General features: G+C 54.7%; 1 protein-coding gene across 1 annotated transcript in view; it reads left to right on the top strand.

Annotated features, from left to right (window-relative positions):
• The window catches only part of DYNC1H1 (dynein cytoplasmic 1 heavy chain 1), a 62,496-nt gene that overhangs the window by 28,163 nt on the left and 13,079 nt on the right, over positions 1–21,254 (top strand). The window contains exons 19-51 of the mRNA XM_081548796.1: positions 184–294; positions 373–582; positions 732–878; positions 1,225–1,391; positions 1,489–1,662; positions 2,413–2,578; positions 2,662–2,850; positions 2,946–3,140; positions 3,791–4,073; positions 4,545–4,645; positions 5,213–5,372; positions 6,320–6,563; positions 6,732–6,915; positions 7,117–7,329; positions 8,112–8,350; positions 8,516–8,672; positions 10,181–10,408; positions 10,849–11,079; positions 11,210–11,350; positions 11,590–11,823; positions 11,910–12,116; positions 12,201–12,322; positions 12,720–12,885; positions 13,850–14,013; positions 14,870–14,999; positions 16,919–17,052; positions 17,511–17,625; positions 17,724–17,885; positions 17,972–18,186; positions 18,269–18,473; positions 19,486–19,659; positions 19,759–19,878; positions 20,097–20,217. Coding sequence (XP_081404922.1) covers positions 184–294; positions 373–582; positions 732–878; positions 1,225–1,391; positions 1,489–1,662; positions 2,413–2,578; positions 2,662–2,850; positions 2,946–3,140; positions 3,791–4,073; positions 4,545–4,645; positions 5,213–5,372; positions 6,320–6,563; positions 6,732–6,915; positions 7,117–7,329; positions 8,112–8,350; positions 8,516–8,672; positions 10,181–10,408; positions 10,849–11,079; positions 11,210–11,350; positions 11,590–11,823; positions 11,910–12,116; positions 12,201–12,322; positions 12,720–12,885; positions 13,850–14,013; positions 14,870–14,999; positions 16,919–17,052; positions 17,511–17,625; positions 17,724–17,885; positions 17,972–18,186; positions 18,269–18,473; positions 19,486–19,659; positions 19,759–19,878; positions 20,097–20,217 — 5,809 coding nt within the window. The remainder of the gene's footprint in view (positions 1–183; positions 295–372; positions 583–731; positions 879–1,224; positions 1,392–1,488; positions 1,663–2,412; positions 2,579–2,661; positions 2,851–2,945; positions 3,141–3,790; positions 4,074–4,544; positions 4,646–5,212; positions 5,373–6,319; positions 6,564–6,731; positions 6,916–7,116; positions 7,330–8,111; positions 8,351–8,515; positions 8,673–10,180; positions 10,409–10,848; positions 11,080–11,209; positions 11,351–11,589; positions 11,824–11,909; positions 12,117–12,200; positions 12,323–12,719; positions 12,886–13,849; positions 14,014–14,869; positions 15,000–16,918; positions 17,053–17,510; positions 17,626–17,723; positions 17,886–17,971; positions 18,187–18,268; positions 18,474–19,485; positions 19,660–19,758; positions 19,879–20,096; positions 20,218–21,254) is intronic.

Raw genomic sequence — 21,254 nt, 5'->3', positions numbered from 1 at the left:
TTCACATGTTCAAAATTGGAGACTTTGCTTAGGAACTTGGCAAGCAGGGAGCTGTACCATGAGTTCACAAGAAGTCCCTTCCCAGCCGTTTATCTAAAATTTCTTTTAAGGCTAGTTTTTAAATGTTTCACTCTTTAAAGGAATGTTGGCAAACTGAATACCACCTTGGGTTTCTCTTGACAGCTTCGACAGAATTTAGATGGCCTCCTGAACCAGCTGAAAAACTTCCCTGCCCGGTTGCGGCAGTACGCATCCTATGAGTTTGTACAGAGGCTCCTGAAAGGTTACCTGAAGGTGAGTGACCCGGAGCTGCAGGCTGGGAGGTTGGCCAGAAACACCCCACACGGGTAACTCGGCTCCCTCTCTCCACAGATAAACATGCTGGTGATTGAGCTCAAGTCCGAAGCACTTAAGGACCGCCACTGGAAACAGCTGATGAAGCGGCTTCACGTGAACTGGGTTGTATCTGAGCTGACCCTCGGCCAGATCTGGGATGTGGACTTGCAGAAAAACGAAGCTGTTGTCAAGGACGTGCTGCTTGTGGCGCAGGGGGAGATGGCTCTGGAAGAGTTTCTGAAGCAGGTGCGTGTCGGGCTGTGACGCACACCTGAGCTGTGTGAAAACGGAGCCTCACCTGTGGTCCCTCTTGTCCCCGTAACATTAACTCGGTCACTTATGTGGCCGGCGAACGCCCATGCGTTGATAACCTGCCTCTTTGGGTTTCAATTCAGATACGAGAAGTGTGGAACACTTACGAATTGGACTTGGTTAACTATCAGAACAAGTGTCGCCTGATCCGCGGCTGGGACGACCTCTTCAACAAGGTCAAAGAGCACATCAACAGCGTGTCCGCCATGAAGCTCTCTCCGTATTACAAGGTACCGCTGTGTGGCTTCCCTCCCGCACATCCACCGTAATGCCCGCAGCCTCACGGGGACGTCCCTGGCGGTCCAGCGGTTAAGACTCCAGGCTTCCACTGCAGGGAGCACGGGTTCGATCCCTGATCAGGGAACTAAGACTCCAGGTGCTACGTGGCCTAAATAAATTAATAAATATTTTAAAATAAAAACGGCCAGACTCACAGTAACCAGGGACCTGTTTTTAGAAATAGAAAATGTGAGTCACGTAACTTGATAGGATGTTTGTCTGCGTTTTGGGGTAAGTCCTGGCCTATTTGAGAGGGGAGAGGGTAGCAGTTGACCTCTGCCCTCCTTCACCCGCTAGGTGTTTGAGGAGGACGCCCTGAGCTGGGAAGACAAGCTGAACCGCATCATGGCCCTCTTCGACGTGTGGATCGACGTACAGAGGCGCTGGGTCTACCTGGAGGGCATCTTCACGGGCAGCGCGGACATCAAGCACCTGCTGCCGGTGGAGACCCAACGGTTCCAGAGGTACGGCCTCCAGCGGGTGGGGGCCGGACGGGTGGGCTCGGCTGGGAGCGCTCTGCATGAAGGCTGACAGTAACCTCACTTCTGATTTGACCTGTAGCATCAGCACGGAGTTCTTGGCTCTCATGAAGAAAGTATCCAAGTCTCCCCTGGTGATGGACGTTCTGAACATCCAGGGGGTGCAGAGGTCTCTGGAGAGACTGGCAGACCTGCTGGGAAAGATCCAGAAAGCCCTGGGAGAGTACCTAGAAAGAGAGCGCTCGTCCTTCCCCAGGTGAGGGCGCGTCCAGCCCTGTGGTCTCTCCCCTCCTGGCCTGTGTGTTGCTCACTCTGACACCGAGGGTTTTCTTACCTGTAATCCACTTAGTGAATACTGTTTCCCTTTCACCGATTGATTCCTCTTAATTTTCTACCGTGAATTTGTATACTAAGCTCCATTTAAACTATTATTCACCCTCCCAGGCAGCTTGCCTTTCTTAAAAAACTCACTCTGATGATTTTATTTTCTAAGCGGCATTTTTTTTTTTCTTTCTGAATAGTTTGAGTGATTGAAAGTTGCTCAGTCGTGTCTGACTCTTTGCAATCCCGTGGACTGTAGCCCGCCAGGCTCCTCTGTCCATGGGGATTCTACAGGCAAGCATACTGGAGTGGGTTGCCATGCCCTCCTCCAGAGGATCTTCCCGACCCAGGGATCGAACCCAGGTCTCCCACACTGCAGGCAGATTCTTTATGGTCTGAGCCACCAGGGAAGCCGTCTGAATAGTTTACTTATTATAAATTGAGAAGGTTTTTTTAAAAACTGGTGAAGTGAGGTGAATTATATGAAATGCGTTGTATTTCTTTTCAGTGTCTTGTTAGGTGAGTGTGTCTCTTTTGCTCAGGGCTGGAGAAGACCTGGACGTGATCTGCATTCAGGCTGGAGATGGTCCACTCCATCCACGTCCACTTGCCTTTCTTACTATTTGATTCACCTTATTTGCGTATATGTCATGTTTTAGCAACTTAAATGCTGTTTCGATTTTAGATTCTATTTTGTGGGTGATGAAGATTTGCTTGAAATCATTGGAAACAGCAAGAATGTCGCTAAGTTACAGAAACACTTCAAGAAAATGTTTGCCGGAGTTTCGAGCATCATCCTAAATGAAGACAACTCCGTCGTGCTGGGCATCTCGTCCCGTGAAGGAGAGGAGGTAGTTACATTTACGATCGTAACTCAGAAAACTTCGCATCCTGTCTTTGCACACCTTTAATTCTTAGGTTTTCTCTATTTCAGGTTATGTTTAAAACTCCCGTGTCAATCACTGAACATCCCAAAATCAACGAGTGGCTCACGCTGGTGGAGAAGGAGATGCGGGTCACGCTGGCCAAACTCCTCGCTGAGTCCGTTACTGAAGTCGAGATCTTTGGTAAAGCAACGTCAATTGACCCAAATACCTACATCACCTGGATTGACAAATACCAGGTACTGTCCAGTAGAAGGGGGACGGTCTGGAGGTGAGGGCACCGGCTGATCTTTAAAACCACTCTTTTGGGTCTCCTATGTGCCGCGTCTCCCAGGCCCAGCTGGTGGTCCTGTCAGCCCAGATCGCCTGGTCTGAGAACGTGGAGACGGCGCTGAGCAGCATGGGCGGGAGCGGCGATGCAGCCCCCCTGCACTCCGTGCTGAGCAACGTGGAGGTCACCCTCAACGTGCTGGCCGACTCTGTCCTCATGGAACAGCCCCCGCTCCGCAGGCGCAAGCTGGAGCACTTGGTGAGTCCTCCTCCTCCCAGTCAGGCTCCCCTGCCTTCCCTTCCAGCCGCTGAAAGAACTCACGCTCAAGAAACATCCTCATTGGTGTCTGGGAGAAAAGCAAGTCGGAGGGCCTGTTGACAAGTGCTGGGTGGTCCTTGGCTCTCTCTTCCTGTTGAAGGGCAACCTTGGGGAAAAGGAGCCACATGCACGACCTCCTGGTACAAAGGGTGACGTTCAGCCCTCGGGGTCTTTCACACTCTCACCCCCCACCTTCCCAGAGCTCTGCCTGTCGAGGCGTGTTTGTGAGCCTTGTCGCTTCACCGGTGGGCTTGCGCCGTTGTGTGCAGCAGACTGTTAGCCCAGAGACAGCTCTTCTCCCATCATGTTTTGTGCGAGTTGCAGAGTTTTTACTTAAAAGAAGGTGTTTTTGTCGTTGCTTTGTTTTTTGTTGCATTTCTTTATTCTGTGTAATTCCATAGAATTCCATTCTATGTAATTCCAGTGAACACCAGTTCTATATGTTTCCGAATATTTATTTACATCGTAATTGGACCTAGGATCTCGATTTCAGAGTCTCCTGAGTAACGTGCAGTCCCAGAGAAGGCGCTTCTGCACTTCGTTCAGGGAGTGTACCTTACGATAAACTCGTAAAGTGAGTCTCTCTTCAGATCACAGAGCTGGTTCACCAGAGAGACGTCACCAGGTCCCTGATCAAGAGCAAGGTCGACAACGCCAAGTCTTTCGAGTGGCTCAGCCAGATGCGATTCTACTTTGACCCGAAGCAGACTGACGTGTTGCAGCAGCTGTCAATTCAGATGGCGAATGCCAAGTTTAACTATGGCTTTGAGTACCTGGGTGTTCAGGACAAGCTGGTCCAGACCCCCCTCACCGACCGTTGCTATCTGACGATGACGCAGGCCTTGGAGGCCAGGCTCGGGGGGTCCCCGTTTGGTGAGTCCCTCCACACACCCGGTCAGGTGAAATCGGGTGGCAAACCTTTTCAGAGATGAAGCAAATGATCTAAGTGTATTTCTTAACTACGTGGCTAGTACATCCTTAAACTTTAAATCTTTACATCAGTTACTACATTTGTAGTTGACCCTTGAACAGCACTGGTTTGAACTGCGAGGGTCCACTTAGACAAAGATTTTTTAATAGATATGCGGTCAGCCCTCCGTGTTCATAGGATTCACATCCTCAGACTGAACCAGCTGTGAATTGAAGCTTCCTTCTGAGGTCGGTTGAATCCATGAATGTGGAACCTGTGGATATGGAGGGCCGACAGTGGGACTCAGTGGGATTTGGGTAGAGACAGAGGGCGAACTGTACTTTGATTTTTTTGAAAAGAATTGCTTTTTGCTGTTCTTAAAGCTAAAGATGTGTTCTCACTTGCATTCTCAATTCCTTTTCTTCAAATAACAGGGCCTGCGGGGACCGGGAAGACCGAGTCTGTCAAAGCTCTCGGCCATCAGCTGGGACGCTTTGTTTTAGTTTTCAACTGTGACGAGACCTTTGATTTCCAGGTGAGAAGCTCTGAGGGAACCGCCTAGAGTTGAGGGCTGGGTAGGGAACGCAGGCCTGTGCCTCTGGGGGCCGTGAGCTGTGCACACAGTGCTCTCCTTTGGAAACAGCGTTACTGGAGCTGTCTGAGGGGCCAGGCGGTGCGTGAGGCCGACTTGAGCTTCACGTCTTCAGGTTAACTCTTCAGCGTAACCTATCTTTCTGGTGTTTGTGTTTAGGAAAAACAAATAGGGAAGATTTTTTAAAACAACAAAAAGTGTTCGCTTTGTCACTGGAATTTTTTTGGCACAAGAGGGAAAAGAATACATTTGCTCGTCTGTGTGTGGAGTACTCGCTACGTGCAGGGCTGGGCTCCCTGCCTCACGGGCGAAGCTGGTTCCACCTCCTCAGCCCGTTCCACCCCTCTGCCCTCCTCTGGGAGCAAGGTGGTATTATTCGGCGTTTCAAAGATGAGCAGACAGGTTTCAGGATGTGATTTGCCCGGGGTCGGACCGGTCACCCATGCCAGGATCGGAGCCCTGTGTGGCCAGCACCAAGGCCGTCCTTGAGCGCCTTTCTTCTCGTTTCAGGCGATGGGGCGCATCTTTGTGGGGCTTTGCCAGGTGGGGGCCTGGGGCTGCTTTGACGAGTTCAACCGCCTGGAGGAGCGGATGCTGTCGGCCGTGTCGCAGCAGGTGCAGTGCATCCAGGAGGCACTGCGCGAGCACTCCAACCCCAACTTCGATAAGAGTGAGGCTCGTCTTCTTACAGTTACCCTGCTGTGGGTTAGAAATAAGCGAGGTTTAGTGTAGCTCCCAGACCCGCTGGTGCGTCCTGATGGAAGACGGGGGCGGGGCCCAGGATGGCACTGCCCCCGTCACCCCTTGGCAGCCAGCTGGGCGGGCGATCCTTCCTCTGCAGACAGAGGCCCCGGGCTCCCCCCACATCCCCTCCTCCCTGTGTCCCCACAGAGCCAGGCCTCCTGGCCGGAGTGTTGGGACCAGACCCTGGTCATGTGTCTGGGGGTCCCTGGGAGCTAGTTCCACACAGAGCCTAGACGCATGAGCTGGACGAGTTAAATACATCCATGATGGGTAGTTTACCCGTTAATTTTCATTTTTATTCCATAGTAATAGTAGCTCCTCTTACCAGACCCGAAGAAACAAGAGGAGTGTCAGAGAAATGAGTGCCTGTGACCTCGGTGCTCACTTATGGAGGAAACCTGATCCCGAGTGTCCAGAGTTGGGGTGGGGGGATTGGTTTTTTGGAGTGTTTTGGGTTTTTGTGTGTGTGGTTTTGGGTTTTTTTTTTAATGATCCTAGGAAAGGGCCTTTTCCATGATCTCAGCCGGTCAGTTTTGTCACAGCTTGACTGGTTTTTGTTCCTGCAGCTACTGTCAGGCTGTGTTTCTGTTCCTGCATTGACCGCGTGACGCTCAGTAATAACGTGCAGATAGGGTAGTGGGCTTCCCGCTCCAGTGACTTGATCCATGCCACATCTGGGTGGCTCTTACATGGGCGGGGAGTGTGGAAATGGGTCTCCCCGGGCAGATGGCGTCACGCTGATGAGAGCCCGCAGAAAGGCCAGGCCGCAGCGCCCTTGAGCTCCCGGGCCAGCAGGGCGCTGGGTTTGCAGTTCCAGATTTTATGGTGGGTTTTTGACCGTCAGAGGTCTTAACGCCATCCTCTGAATTTCAGCCTCTGCCCCCATTACCTGTGAGCTGCTGAACAAACAGGTGAAGGTGAGCCCAGACATGGCCATCTTCATCACCATGAACCCCGGCTACGCGGGCCGGTCGAACCTCCCAGACAACTTGAAGAAGCTCTTCCGGAGCTTGGCCATGACCAAGCCCGACCGTCAGCTCATCGCACAGGTCATGCTCTACTCTCAGGGCTTCCGCACCGCCGAGGTCCTCGCCAACAAGATCGTCCCTTTTTTCAAGTGAGTCGCTCAGCATCATTCCTAATCGTGCTTCTGGCACGTGTTAGCTGCGCCATTGGCCTGTGTAATTGCGACATTTCCCTCCCTGTGTCCGTTCTTGTTCCTTGACTTTTGACGCTGCTTGATGCTCAGCGGGTACTGTTCTTAAGGAAGCCCTTTCTCTTTTAGACTGTGTGACGAGCAGCTCTCTTCCCAAAGCCACTACGACTTTGGTCTGCGAGCCTTGAAGAGTGTGCTGGTGAGCGCGGGCAACGTGAAGCGGGAGCGGATTCAGAAGATCAAGAGGGAGAAGGAAGAGCGCGGGGAGGCGGTCGACGAGGGAGAGATCGCGGAGAACCTGCCTGAGCAGGAGGTGTGGGGCGTCCTCCCGCTCAGGGGCCGGCTCCCCTCCCCGCAGCCAAGCCGTGACGCACGCATGCCAGACGGGCAGCCCAGGGGTGGGCTGGGTGCGGTGGGGCACCGGGTCTCCAAGCTCGTTCTCAGGGCGACTGGGCGGTGGGTCCCTGCGGGGACAGAGCCGTGAACATGAAGCCACCGCCCCGTCACCCTGCAGATCCTAATCCAGAGCGTCTGTGAGACGATGGTGCCGAAGCTGGTGGCCGAAGACATCCCGCTGCTCTTCAGCCTCCTGTCGGACGTGTTCCCCGGCGTCCAGTACCACCGGGGCGAGATGACGGCGCTGCGGGAGGAGCTCAAGAAAGTGTGTCAGGAAATGTACCTGACCTACGGGGACGGAGAGGAGGTCGGCGGGATGTGGGTCGAGAAGGTGAGTGGGGGAGCCTCACAGAGCCCCCAGGGGCCTCGGGGCTGGAGCCTCACAGAGCACCCCCCAGGGGCCGTGAGCCATGACGACGGCCCTGCCCACCCGGGAGGAGCCGTGTCTGATGGGGCTCTGTCCACCAGGCATGCCATCTGGTTTGTGAAGATTTGTCCCAAGTCCCCCGATGGGATTATTTTCTTAAGTGCAGTGATAGCAAAACTTAACCTGAAACGTTCACTCACGTGGTATAGTTTGCTCTCTGAAAAGGCCAGCTAAAGGGGAATGACAGACTGGGAAGAAAACGTCTGTGATAATAGAAGGTCTCGCCAGCATCACGATTAACACTGTGAATGTGCCCATCGGTACAGAGTTGAGTCTCTCCTTCACTGGCTTCTTCCCTCCGTGTCCTCTGTGAGAGTCACATAGGAAAAAGAGTGTCATGTGCACAGGCTGTGCCTGTGACCCTGAACCTTGCTCCCAGGTTAGACGGGGGCTTCATCAGCTGCTTCCGTCCTCCTGGCAGGGGTCTCTCCTGAGGCAGCTTGCTGAGCAGCTCCCGTCCCACTGGCTGTGGTCTCCCTGACTCCTCAGACAGCTCCTCAGTGCAGTTAAACCTTCTCTACCTGCTGTGGTTGTGGCCGGCTGGAGGGCTGGGGTTAGAAATCACAGGCATTGCCTGGAGGGCTCCCAGCATGCGTCTCTTGCTGGGCGCCATGAGAAGCAGGAAGGAGCCTTCGCGTGCCTTGCCTTCTCTCGAGTGCTGACGGTGCTGCTGGGTGTGCCCCCAGGTTCTCCAGCTCTATCAGATCACCCAGATCAACCACGGCCTAATGATGGTGGGGCCCTCGGGCAGCGGGAAGAGCATGGCCTGGCGTGTCCTTCTGAAGGCTCTGGAGAGGCTCGAGGGCGTGGAGGGCGTGGCTCACATCATCGACCCCAAAGCTATCAGCAAAGACCACCTGTATGGAACCCTGGACCCCAACACCCGGGAGTGGACAGACGGGCTGTTCACACATGTCCTGAGAAAGTGAGTGCACGCGGGGTGGGGTCCAGGCCTCCAGAGAGCCAGGGCCTGGCGCTCTGTCCTTGTGGGAAGAGGGCATTATTCTCGCAGTCTGGGAGCACGTCCGAAACGGTTGCAGGCGGAGCGTTTTAGTCTGAGTGACCGCTGTCCTAACCCCTTCCACCGCAGGATCATAGACAACGTGAGAGGCGAGCTGCAGAAGCGCCAGTGGATTGTCTTTGACGGCGACGTGGACCCTGAGTGGGTGGAGAACTTGAACTCAGTGCTGGACGACAACAAGCTGCTGACGCTGCCCAACGGGGAGCGCCTCAGCCTCCCGCCCAACGTACGGCCAGCATGCGCCCGCGTGCTGGGCGTGCCCGCGGCCGGGAGGGCAGCTCTGGCTGCCCTGGGGTAGCCGGGTATCAGTAGCTTCACAGCCAGCGCCTCTCTCTGCTAGAGTTGTTCCATTCTCAGGGCTAGCAAGAGATGTTCCAGAGGGTTCTTTCGTAACCTGCTGCTCACTGATTGTTAGACATGCTCTGTAATGGTCAATCAGCTTTTCCTGCAGCCTTGGGAGGTAGGGTTGTGGTGGGGATTTCTGGGAAGTGGCGCAGGAAGGGATTTAGATGTGGACCTCACGGTCATCCCTCGGAAATGAGCATCTGATATGGGTCCTTCTGATTACAACACCTGATAGGTGGGTAAATGCACAGGCCTGGCATGGACATGTGTTTGTGCTTTGACCCCACGTTTATGGAGTGACACCGTGTGCTGGGCCTTTTCTACACGCTGCAAATACAGCCGTAACCAACACAGACAAAACCCCTGCTCTCCGGGGCTCACAGCCAGCGGTGGACACAGACGGGAGAAGTGGGCACGGGGCTGCGGAGAGAGCAGACTGGAGTAGTGTGGCCGAGGCGGGAGGTCACGCCATCAGGGCTTCACGGGGACGCTGGTGGCTTCAGTGGAGACCGAGGGCCTGAGGGAGCGGCTCCCGGGGCTGCCAGGCTTTAGGGTGGAGCGCTGGTGGCAGGAGGAGCCCCTGGGTGTGCCCACACACGCCGGGAGGAAGGGAGCAGTTGGCCGGTGTGGAGGGACACAGGGACAGGACCTGGGGGAAGCAGGCCTGGGGTCAGCGAGGACTGGAGCTGGCTGGCCGTGGGGATACTGAGAAGTGGCTGAGTTGTGGGTGTGAGTTAAAGCACGTGCCAATGGCATCTGCTGGTGGGTTGAGGGAACAGAGGCTCCAGCAGGACCTCTGAGTTGGTGCTTTTATCACGACAGGGTCAGCGTTAGCGGTTATGTTGCTTGAGAAACCAAGACGCAGGTCTAGGAACACACACTCAGCAGACGGGTGTCTTGATGTAACTTGTCAGGTTCTGTCCTCACAGCTCATAACCCGGTAGATTCTGACTGTTGTCGGAAAAGTGGATCTCCTGGTGAGGCACGCTAGCACTGAGGTGAAGGCTCTGGAATCAGACTCTCTGGTTTGCCTCTCAGCCCCTCCAGCTACTAGCAGTGGACCGGGCGAGGCTGCCAGCCCTCTCTGCAAACGGAAACCCTGCTGGCCTGCCTGGCGGGTTCAAGTGCAAGGGCCCGGCCGTCCAGGGAGCGATGGTTCTGTCCCATTGGAGCTCCCGGTTCTCCCAACCACAGGGGTTTTTTTCCTGCCCAAGTTCTTAGGGAGAGAGGTTGGTGGATGTTGTAATGATGCAGACAGATATTTTTACTTCTGAACCGAGTGTGGAGAGATTAGAGTTAAATTGTTCTTTCAGTGGCGTGTGGGTAACTTTAACTTCCTGGTCTCTACGAAACTCACGTCCCTAAATCTGCTTACCGTTCTCCCTCCAGGTGCGGATAATGTTTGAGGTGCAGGACTTGAAGTATGCCACGCTGGCCACCGTGTCACGCTGCGGCATGGTCTGGTTCAGTGAGGACGTGCTGAGCACAGACATGATCTTCAACAACTTCCTGGCCAGGCTACGCAGCATCCCGCTGGATGAGGGGGAGGATGAGGCCCAGCGCCGGCGCAAGGGCAAGGAAGACGAGGGCGAGGAGGCCGCCTCCCCGATGCTGCAGGTGCGGGCGGGGGTGGGAGCGCGAGCCCAGGGGGCCCCCCGCCCCCGCGAGTCCGGGCACATCACAGCAGCGCCGCCCCTGCGGCCTGGCACTTGCGGGAGGTTAGCATAATCAGCGTTGTCTCACGCCAGCTTCTGAGGAAGCCAGTGGTCACAGTTGCAAAAGTGTTTTTAAAGAGTTCTTTCAGATTTCTCTGCAAATTGATGAAAAATGGCCCGTTTTCAGTTTCGATAGTAAAACCAGTGTTCCCAGGAAGCGTGCTTTTTGAGAACTGCCAGGATGAAGGAATGGGATTGGTCACTGAAGCCTCAACTTCTCATTTTTAACCCACAAAACTGTTTTCATCATTGTGGGGCCCTCCCCCAGGCTGGGGTTAGAATAGATGAAAGTCCCCCGGCCTTGCTAACTGGCCGCTGAGCACCGTTGACCTGCTCTCGCAGATCCAGAGGGACGCGGCAACGATCATGCAGCCGTACTTCACGTCCAACGGGCTGGTCACCAAGGCGCTGGAGCACGCCTTCAAGCTGGAGCACATCATGGACCTGACACGCCTGCGCTGCCTGGGGGCACTCTTCTCCATGCTGCACCAGGCCTGCCGCAACGTGGCGCAGTACAACGCCAACCACCCCGACTTCCCCATGCAGATCGAGCAGCTGGAGCGCTACATCCAGGTCAGGGCCAGGCGGGGTGGGGGGGTGGGGGTGCTCTAGGCACTGCGGCTTCAGGGCTGACATCACTGTGAATGTCTCTCCTCGAATATTGAAACTCCACTCACATCAGGATCTGCCTTCTCCCCCGCAGCGGTACCTGGTCTACGCCATCCTTTGGTCCTTGTCCGGGGACAGCAGGCTGAAGATGAGAGCTGAACTGGGCGAGTACATCAGGAGGATCACCACGGTGCCGCTGCCCGCCGCGCCCAACATCCCCATCATCGACTACGAGGCATGTGCCGAAGGGCGGCGTCCTCCCTGCTTCTCACCCCGCTGATTTAGTCATCCCACAGCAGCCTCGCCTGCACCTAATCAGCCTTTCCTGTCATACAGGGATCTTGTCCCTTTAGTCTCCTGTGGTACAGGGAAGGCGGGTTAGCTTGGCGGTCCTGACTTGGGTGAAAGGGAGCGGGTCCTGCAGGTGGGCAGGCTTGGGGGACCCCCCGCTGACCCTCGCCCACCCGCGTGCAGGTGTCCATCAGTGGAGAGTGGTCGCCGTGGCAGGCCAAGGTGCCGCAGATTGAAGTGGAGACGCACAAGGTGGCCGCCCCGGACGTGGTGGTGCCCACTCTGGACACCGTCCGCCACGAGGCCCTCCTTTATACCTGGCTGGCCGAGCACAAGCCGCTGGTCCTGTGCGGGCCCCCCGGGTCCGGCAAGACCATGACGCTCTTCAGCGCCCTGCGGGCCCTGCCCGACATGGAGGTAAGGGGCAGGGATGGGCGGCCGACCTCGGGGGCCAGGGACGGGATCGGCCTTCCACCGCTCCCCTGGCCTCTGTCCTTCTGCAGGTCGTGGGTCTTAACTTCTCGAGTGCAACCACCCCGGAGCTCCTGCTGAAGACCTTTGACCACTACTGCGAGTACAGGCGCACCCCGAACGGGGTCGTTCTGGCCCCTGTGCAGCTCGGGAAGTGGCTGGTATTGTTCTGTGACGAGATCAACCTGCCAGACATGGATAAATACGGGACGCAGAGGGTCATATCCTTCATCAGACAGGTCTGTTCCTGTCCGTGAGGCCCCAACTCCCCACCCACGTTACTGCTCACCTCTGCTCCTGACGCGTCATCCCCATTTCCCCAGATGGTGGAGCACGGGGGCTTTTACCGAACCTCCGATCAAACCTGGGTGAAGCTGGAGAGGATCCAGTTTGTGGGGGCTTGTAACCCGCCCACCGACCCTGGGAGGAAGCCTCTCTCTCACAGGTAACACCGCTGGTAGACTTCCCCGGGCTCATACACACCAGTTCCAGGATTGCTTTAAACATAGCATGACAAAAACATGGTTTTAATGATAAAAAAGTTAACAAAATACTGCTCCTCACTGGGGTTCCTCTGGGTTTCCCTGCATTGTGCTGGGAACCTCGGACACATACTCAGGATGAAAGCAGTAGTGAGCTTCCTAGACCTGCCTACAGGGCCCCGGTGAGGCTGAAATAAGCCCGAGTCATTTTCCCACCTCTGTTGGCTTCTCATTCAGGTTTCTGCATCTGCTGCTCGGTGTGAGGCCGCCCTGAGCGGTGACGAGCATGGGGGCGGGGCAGGGAGGCGGTCCTCTGGCGCGGGCACACTGCTCCCGCGGCTGAGCCGGGCTCTTCCGCAGGTTCCTGCGCCACGTGCCCGTGGTGTACGTGGATTACCCAGGCCCCGCCTCGCTGACGCAAATCTACGGCACCTTCAACCGGGCCATGCTGCGGCTCATCCCATCGCTGCGCACGTATGCGGAGCCGCTCACCGCGGCGATGGTGGAATTCTACACCATGTCCCAGGTGCGAGGCCCTTCTGTCCCCTCCCGGGACCGAGGGCTCTGTTAAGAGTCTGAGCTCCGTCTGTAGCTTCTGCTCGGCGCAGAGGCTTCCTCTGGAGCTCTCATCAGGTCCTTCCTCAGCCAGTACCGCGGCCAGGCGCCTCCTCTCCGTTGTTCTGCCGTCCTGGTCTGGCCCGTGTGCGCGTCTTCCTTCCCTGATGAAGCTGAGACTGGACGGTGCACTTTCTAAGCGGGTGTGCACACTTCTGTCTTAGCAGACCCAACCTGGGCACGTGGGTCTGCACTCACTCTTGCCTGGTGTTTGTGGTGACCAGGTGTGGCCACCACACTCAGGCTGGACCAGTTACGCTCCCACCACGGTGCCTCCTCCAGCCTTGGAAAAAGGCTGATTCAAACCGTCTTTGCTCGTTGGATGATAGGTGCTTCTCATGGTTTTGATTGGCCTTCCTCTCTTAGCTTCTAACAAGGGCTCTTGTAGGAGAGCTGCCAATATTCCACTGAGACATCGTCCAGCTTAGAGTCCTGTGTGAGAACTCGCTAGTCATGTTATTATAATTGCTTTAGACTTTGTATGATTGCAGCCTTTTACCTACGTGTTTTAAATGGCATGAAGTGTAAACTTTTTTCTTTCTCTTTTTGAGATAATGCTTAGAAAAGCTTTTCTTCAGCTTAGGAAGTACATTTTTTAAAAGCATTTTTATAAGAATTTTTCTGTAGTTTTATTTACTTTTAGCTTTCTCAATGTAAATTTTAAGATATAATTAATTTCAGTGTAAAGTGAGCACCTTGGACCTAACTCTGCCCTAAATAATAGCCCCGATGTTATTTATTATTTCATTCTTAAATATCACAGGGTGTAGATTAGTCCCTTTTAATATAAACATGTTGCGCAGCGTCTGCCTTTGCTGCTGCCTTGCTTGTCTTGGGACTTGACTCGGAACTTGGTGGTCTTTTTCTTCCCACAGGAGCGGTTCACTCAGGACACACAACCCCACTACATCTACTCACCCCGAGAGATGACCCGCTGGGTGCGGGGGATCTTCGAGGCCCTGAGGCCCCTGGAGACCCTGCCTGTGGAAGGCCTCATCCGCATCTGGGCCCACGAAGCCCTCCGTCTATTCCAGGACAGGTAATAAAGCTGTCCTGGTAGCTCCGTGCTCCCCTATGTTGACCCTTGAGCTGGGGATCGACCACGGCCACCCTGTCCAGGATCTCAGTGCTTTGACTGCCCTGCCGGTTACCGTGTGACCTTGGGCAAGGCATTTTAATTCACCTCTCCCCCTGTCGGGGTCGGGGGGGGCCACGCAAGGTCAGAGTGCAGAGGTCACAGGTGATTCAGTGCCTTCTCACTACGGCCTGGGGTGCCATCCTGGGACCTATTCTGTCTTGGCTCTCATCAGAGGATGTGCAGCTGTGTCTCTGGGGCTTTGGTTTTTCTCTCTTACCTGTTAACCACTTAAATCAAGTGTAAACTTTGATCACTTATATCACTTGTAAGCTTTGACTTTTCCTGGTTAAGTGACCAGTACCAAAGGGAAGGCTTGCTGACAGCTGTAGTTGGTGTTCGGCATGGATCACGGGAGGTTTTGTGGTTTTAACCAGTGTGTCAGTAAAAGGCTGAGTCTTTTTATCTTTTAAGGAATCTTAAAAATTACTGACTTAAAAATCATAACCTTTTTCTTACACTCTTTGTTTATAGCTCTGTACAACCTTTGTTTTATGACAAATTCTTAAGTTTCCCTAGTTGTTCCTGCTTTGTCATTTTTATTTATTTTTCTTTTATTTTTAATTTCATGTGTTTTAGCACTGCACTGTAGTATCTACATTCTGGATCACTTAAGCCATCTTGAGTTCAGATTCTTTGGTTCTTATATTTGCAGAAAATGAACGTTTCTGGTAGGAGACTAACGCCAGGCCTTGGAGTAGCCCGCAGCACCCTCACAGCCTAGTGTTACTCACCACGGCCTCTGTCTTTTCCTCTGCAGACTCGTAGAGGACGAGGAGAGGCGCTGGACCGACGAAAACATCGATATGGTTGCTCTGAAGCACTTTCCCAACATCGACAAGGAGAAAGCCATGAGCCGGCCCATCCTGTACAGCAACTGGCTGTCAAAGGTGACACATTTGCCCCATGTCTGTAGTACTCCTTTTCTTCTGTCCTTTTAGTTGGGATCATCATCTAATCAGAAACGTCTTTGACTCGCACTTCCTGTGAAGGAAGGTATGGCTACAGGCATGATGTTGTTGTTTAGGTGGTCAGTCATGTCCGACTCTTTGCAACCCCATGGACTGCACCACACCAGGCTTCCCCGTCCTTCACCATCTCCCGGAGCTTGCTCAAACTCATGTCTGTTGAGTTGGTGATGCCGTCCAACCATCTCATCCTCTGTTGTCCCCTTCTCCTCCTGCCTTCAATCTTTCCCAGCATCAGGGTCTTTTCCAGTGAGTCAGCTCTTCGCATCAGGTGGCCACAGTATTGGAGCTTCAGCTTTAGCATCAGTCCTTCCAATTAATATTCAGGGTTGATTTCTTTTAGAATTGACTGGTTTGGGAAAAAAAAAAAAAAAAGAATTGACTGGTTTGATCTCCTTGCAGTCCAAGGGACTCTCAAGAGTCTTCTCCAACACCCCACTTCAATAGCATCAATTCTTTGGAGCTCAGCCTTTTTTATGGTCCAGCTCTCACATGACAGAGGCGTGATGGGCTGCAGAATTGTTGCCGTGGATAATTTAGGGCAGACTGCTCTGAGAGCTGCAGATGCTGGTCACCAGAAGGAGTGGTTCAGCGTGTTTGCATTGAAGGGAGTCTTTGCCTCACCTGCTTTTACTTTCCTCACAGTAAAAACAAGGCATTGTGGGTAATCTGTGTGAAAGTGTTCCGTGTACTGAGATACCAAGCAGAGGTGACTTTTCCAGAATAGCCAGGAGTTATCCTTTTCTCAGAGAGCAGGGCGTCTTAGAAGGTTGCGGCCTTGGCATGCATTTCTTCAGTGGGTGGTGCTGACTTGGGCCCGAGGACAGTTTTCCTTTAGGAGCTCAGACTCATAGGGTGGAAGCCGCTCTGTCTTGGGAGGGCTGACCCCGGCGTGGAGGCTCAGGTGAGTGTTCACAGGCCTTCATCTGGGTGTCAGGAAGGGCGTGGTGGACCGAGGGCCTGCGGGAAGCAGGGGCACAGAAGCAGGAAGAACAAGGGAGGTTGGTGCACTGTTGCTAGAATTTCCTATTTATTTCTAGGCTCTAGATACTAATCCTGTTTCACTCACAGGCAACATCTACCAGTGGCTTGTCTTTTCACTTTGTTTATAGCATCGTTGGAAGAATGAGCATTCTTAACGGACTGTTATTTAAAGCCTCAGTCAGTCCGAATTGAGTCAGCATATGGGGCTCCCCATGTGCGTGTCCACGGCCTGGCACTGGGCCTCTGCAGGGTTGCTCTGCCACTTGGGTTTTTGCAGGGGCCTCTCACAGGGCTCTGTCCTGTCAGCTGGTTCGTTCGTTGCTATCTGTGCTAAAACCACATGGTCGTGATCATGGCTGTGAATCTGCCTGATGGGATGACAGTACCTCACACCTGGTTCTTCTCTGCGGGGGGTCTTTCCATTCTGGGCCTTTCCTCTTCCAAATGAAATTTGGAGTTGGCTTGTCAAGTTGCACCAGTGTGACTTCCACCATCCACCATTGAGTCTCTGACTGGGATTACATGGAATCCACGTGTCGCTTGCGGGGAACCGGCGTGGTTGCAGTCGTGTGTTTCTCTCTCTGTGACTGTGGTGTGTCTCTTCGTTTACTGACATGTTCTGTGATGTCTTTCAGTGAAGTTCCGTTTTCTCTATAAAGATTTTCCATGTCTTTAGATCTCATCCTAGTTTACTTCCGTTTTTGTTGCCATGTTGTAAATACTTGCTTTTGTCTCATTCTTTATGACCGTTTCTCAGTATGTAGAGATGTCATCCACTTTGCTGAATGATTTCTTCTTAGTTAAGTGTATTAAGTGATTTTCACTTAGTTAAGTGGATCTTCTCTTCTTTCCTACAGGACTACATCCCAGTAGACCAAGAGGAGTTAAGAGATTATGTCAAAGCCAGGCTGAAAGTCTTCTATGAGGAAGAACTGGACGTGCCTCTGGTCCTGTTCAATGAGGTCTTGGACCACGTGCTCAGGATTGACCGGTGGGCTTTTGGTTTTTGCAGCCTCACCGCTCACCCACGCTGCTCCCCATTTCATGGTGGGGGGAGGGGTCATGCCAGGCCTCCTGCTGGCCTCCTGACAGGCCCCCACACCTCTGCCAACGATTCCTGCTTCTCCTCTGAGTCCAGCTCTACTGTCCCCAACGTCCCCACTAAGAGCCTCATTCTGCCTCTCCAGGCGCATCCCACCTGCCTTGGTTATAGCCGCTCACCCTCCTGTTCGAGTTATCAGAATGTCTGGGGACAGGGCCATGTCTTTTCTGACCTTTGCTGCCTCACTGGCAAATAACAGTTGCTCCACAAATGTTTAATATACAAGTACAAGTTGAAATGAATTCTAGATATTGTAGACTGGATCCTGAAAAGGGTTAGGATTTGAGTGTCCAAGGGGGAGTGGAGCAATAAAGCCTCAACCTACACCCCTTCTGATGATGTTTCAGGATATTCCGTCAGCCTCAGGGTCACTTGCTTCTGATTGGCGTCAGTGGAGCAGGCAAAACCACCCTGTCCCGCTTCGTGGCCTGGATGAATGGGCTGAGCGTGTACCAGATTAAGGTGGGTCTGGCCAGAGCCCCTTGATCCCCACGGTGGATCCTTGCTCATGCACGTAGCTCCTCAGGCGAGAGCGGAACTGACCTGCCCCGCTCCTGCAGGTCCACAGGAAGTACACGGGCGAGGACTTCGATGAGGATCTCCGCACGGTGCTGCGGCGTTCCGGCTGTAAAAACGAGAAGATCGCGTTCATAATGGACGAGTCCAACGTGCTGGACTCCGGGTTCCTGGAGCGGATGAACACCCTGCTGGCCAACGGCGAGGTAATCCCTGACGCGCCGCGGCGGGTGGCGTTCCGTGGCGCCGGGCTCCGAGGACCAGCCAGCCAGGGTGCTGTTCTGTGTCCCAGGTGCCCGGCCTCTTCGAGGGAGATGAGTACGCCACCCTGATGACCCAGTGTAAGGAGGGGGCCCAGAAGGAGGGCCTGATGCTGGACTCGCACGAGGAGCTGTACAAGTGGTTCACCAGCCAGGTCATCCGCAACCTGCACGTCGTCTTCACCATGAACCCGTCCTCAGAGGGGCTCAAGGACCGCGCAGCCACCTCCCCTGCGCTGTTCAACAGGTACGCCCACCGTGCTCAGGTCTTCTTTCCAGGGGCAGGCCCCGCTCTTGGGATCTGCTTTGAGACATGGACATCTTTTCAGGTGTGTGTTGAACTGGTTTGGAGACTGGTCCACGGAAGCTCTGTATCAGGTTGGCAAAGAATTCACCAGTAAGATGGACCTGGAGAAGCCAAACTACATCGTGCCTGATTACATGCCGGTCGTCTATGACAAGCTGCCGCAGCCGCCCTCACACCGCGAGGCCATCGTGAACAGCTGTGTGTTTGTTCATCAGACTCTTCACCAGGTGGGTTCAGTCCTGAGGTCACGGGAGAAGCGAAACTGACCACTGTGCTGACGTAGAACTGAGCCGATGTAGAAGTAGACCCCAAGGCACTTTGGGCTTGACACTGTACCGTTGCCCTTGAAAGATCTGCCTGGTTCTCGCCTGTTTCCTGCCTCTGTCAGCGACGTCTCACCTGCTTGGGGCCCAGCTGCATGTTCTGGGGCCGTCTGGCCCCCTCCCCACATTGACTCCCTCTGCCCTGTCTTGTGGCCTCTCTTCCCAGGCCCACGTCCTGCCCTGGGGCAGGGGCCGTGCTTTCTCTGTGAAGGGCCAGCTGGTTGGTGATTCAGGCCTCGCGGCCCTCGGGGTCCCTGCTCTGCCTCCCACCTCTGCGGCGGTGGCTCAAGAGCCTGGTGGCCGTGAGCGAGCGGGACCCCCACGTGCGGAGGCCACCCCACGGGGTGTGACCTGCTGGCCGCGGCTGGCTGCCCTTCCCATGGGCTCTCTGTATCAGAGGAGTCCAGTCTGCCCCCATCAGAGGGCTCTGTGAAGACCACTCTGACCTGCAGGCGTCCTGTGGGCCCTGCCCTCCCGCTCCCGCAGGCCACCTCCACTGCCCCTCTGCCCTCTCCACACCTCCCTCCAGCCTGAGGGGCCCGGGGCAGGTTATCTGCCTCACCCCTCTCAGTGCCGTGTCTTATTTTGGTTCTGCTGAAAATCAGAAGGTAGAGGAGGTGTACTGATGCCTTCGTAGTGATGACCATCATGGGGGCTCTTTTCCTGGGAAGTGCACCCCTGCGGCCGCCAGCACCACCCTCCTCCTCTCAGAGAAGTGGGAGGAGAAAGCTCAGAGGTGGGAGGGCCTCTTGGCATCTCACAGGAGGCAGCTGGACCCAGTCTCGAGAGATGGGACTCCTGAGGTCTGGGGCCCTGCCACCACATCACACCAGCAGAACAGTCATGTTTTGAGGTTAAATCGCGATGTTTTGAGGCTAAATCGCCGAGAACTAGCATGGTCTTCATTTTCCAAAAGGCTAATGCCCGGCTGGCAAAGCGAGGAGGCCGCACCATGGCCATCACGCCCCGCCACTACCTGGACTTCATCAACCACTACGCCAACCTGTTCCACGAGAAGCGGAGTGAGCTGGAGGAGCAGCAGATGCACCTGAACGTGGGGCTCAGGAAGATCAAGGAGACGGTCGACCAGGTCCGGCGCCGCGCGAGGGCCCTCGCTGGGCGGGAGCGGGCCCGGGTGTGGGCCAGCCCTGCGTGTTTCTGTCACCCTAATGTGGTTTTTGTTCCTCAGGTGGAAGAGCTGCGTCGGGACCTCAGGATAAAGAGCCAGGAGCTGGAGGTGAAGAACGCGGCGGCCAACGACAAGCTGAAGAAGATGGTGAAGGACCAGCAGGAGGCCGAGAAGAAAAAGGTGCCGCTTCCTGTCCCAGGAACCGTGGCCTCTGTGGGCCGCGCGTCTCTGTCGGATTTGTGTTGTGCGTGGGTGCATGCACATGTGTGTGGTTGTGGGTGCACACACATGCATGCATGCACGTGTGTGTCCCAGGCAGCGTGAGGAGTGCTGTCCAGGGTTTCATTCAGCAGGTTAACCAGGGCTCACCCCGGAGCTGAGCCATCCTTTGTCTCTAGGTCATGAGCCAAGAAATTCAGGAGCAGCTGCACAAGCAGCAGGAGGTCATTGCGGACAAACAGATGAGCGTGAAGGAGGACCTCGACAAGGTGGAGCCGGCCGTCATCGAGGCCCAGAATGGTGTGCGCTCGCATCGGGGGGGCCGGGGCGTGGGGGCAGCAGGGGTGCGCTCGCGTCGGGGAGGCCGGGGCACGGGGGCAGCGGGGGTGTGCTCGCGTCGGGGAGGCCGGGGCGTGGGGGCAGCGGGGCCCCCCCACAGGTCCCAGTGTTGTACGTTCCCAAGAGCGTCAGTGATAGGTCTCAGAGATCTTATCTCACTACTTCAGACTGTCCTCGTCTCTGAAAGCGAAGTCCCCGTGAAGCTAGTCCACTTTCCCCACGCATGCATGCCAAGGTGCTTCAGTCCGACTCTTTGCGACCCCATGCACTGTAGCCCGCCAGGCTCCTCGGTCCATGGGATGCTCCAGGCAAGAATACTGGATTGGGTTTCCATGCCCCACTCCAGGGGATATTCCTGACCCAGGGATCAAACCTACATCTCTTACGTTCTTTATCACTAGCACCACCTGGGCCCTTTTTGTGAGAAAAAGTTAACAAGATAAGTTTTTCATCAATGTTTTCTTAATCTGGTAATGATTTCATAAGTACGCTGTTTGCAAATCCGTGGCTTGAATTTCATCCAGGAGTGTCATGAAGTATGTGCAGTTTTGCCATAACTGTTAGAGTGCCCTGGTCGTGGCCGGCAGTGATGAGTCTAATTACCGGCAGCCTCCTCCCTCCTCCCTCTTGCACCCCATGTGCTGGGACACGCTCAGGAGGAGATCATGACCCGGGCCCTTGACCTCGTCCGCCCCGCACCTGGGAGCAGCCTTCCCCCCGGTCTTCCCGCCCACCGGCCTCAGACTTATTTCAGGTCACCTGACGGCCTGTAGTCTCCACGTTACACCACAGAGGGGTGGAAGTGACCTTCCAAACTGTGGGTTTTCATTCAGAGTTGGATTTGGATGAGAATTTAATTTAGGTCTCACCTGCCAAATGATTACTTTTAAAAGTGTTTTAATGGAAGTCCAGGCTGGGAAAAAATGCACGTTTCTGCTTGTGGAATGTGTTGGCCATTTTTTTTTGAACTGTTAATTGCACATCTTCAACCAGCCAGT

Source organism: Giraffa tippelskirchi, chromosome 12, assembly GCF_054371585.1.
Source record: "Giraffa tippelskirchi isolate mGirTip1 chromosome 12, T2T-mGirTip1v1.2.pri, whole genome shotgun sequence".
Taxonomy (NCBI): domain Eukaryota; kingdom Metazoa; phylum Chordata; class Mammalia; order Artiodactyla; family Giraffidae; genus Giraffa; species Giraffa tippelskirchi.
Note: the sequence above shows the minus strand (reverse complement) of the source record. Positions and strands in the feature narration are given on the sequence as shown.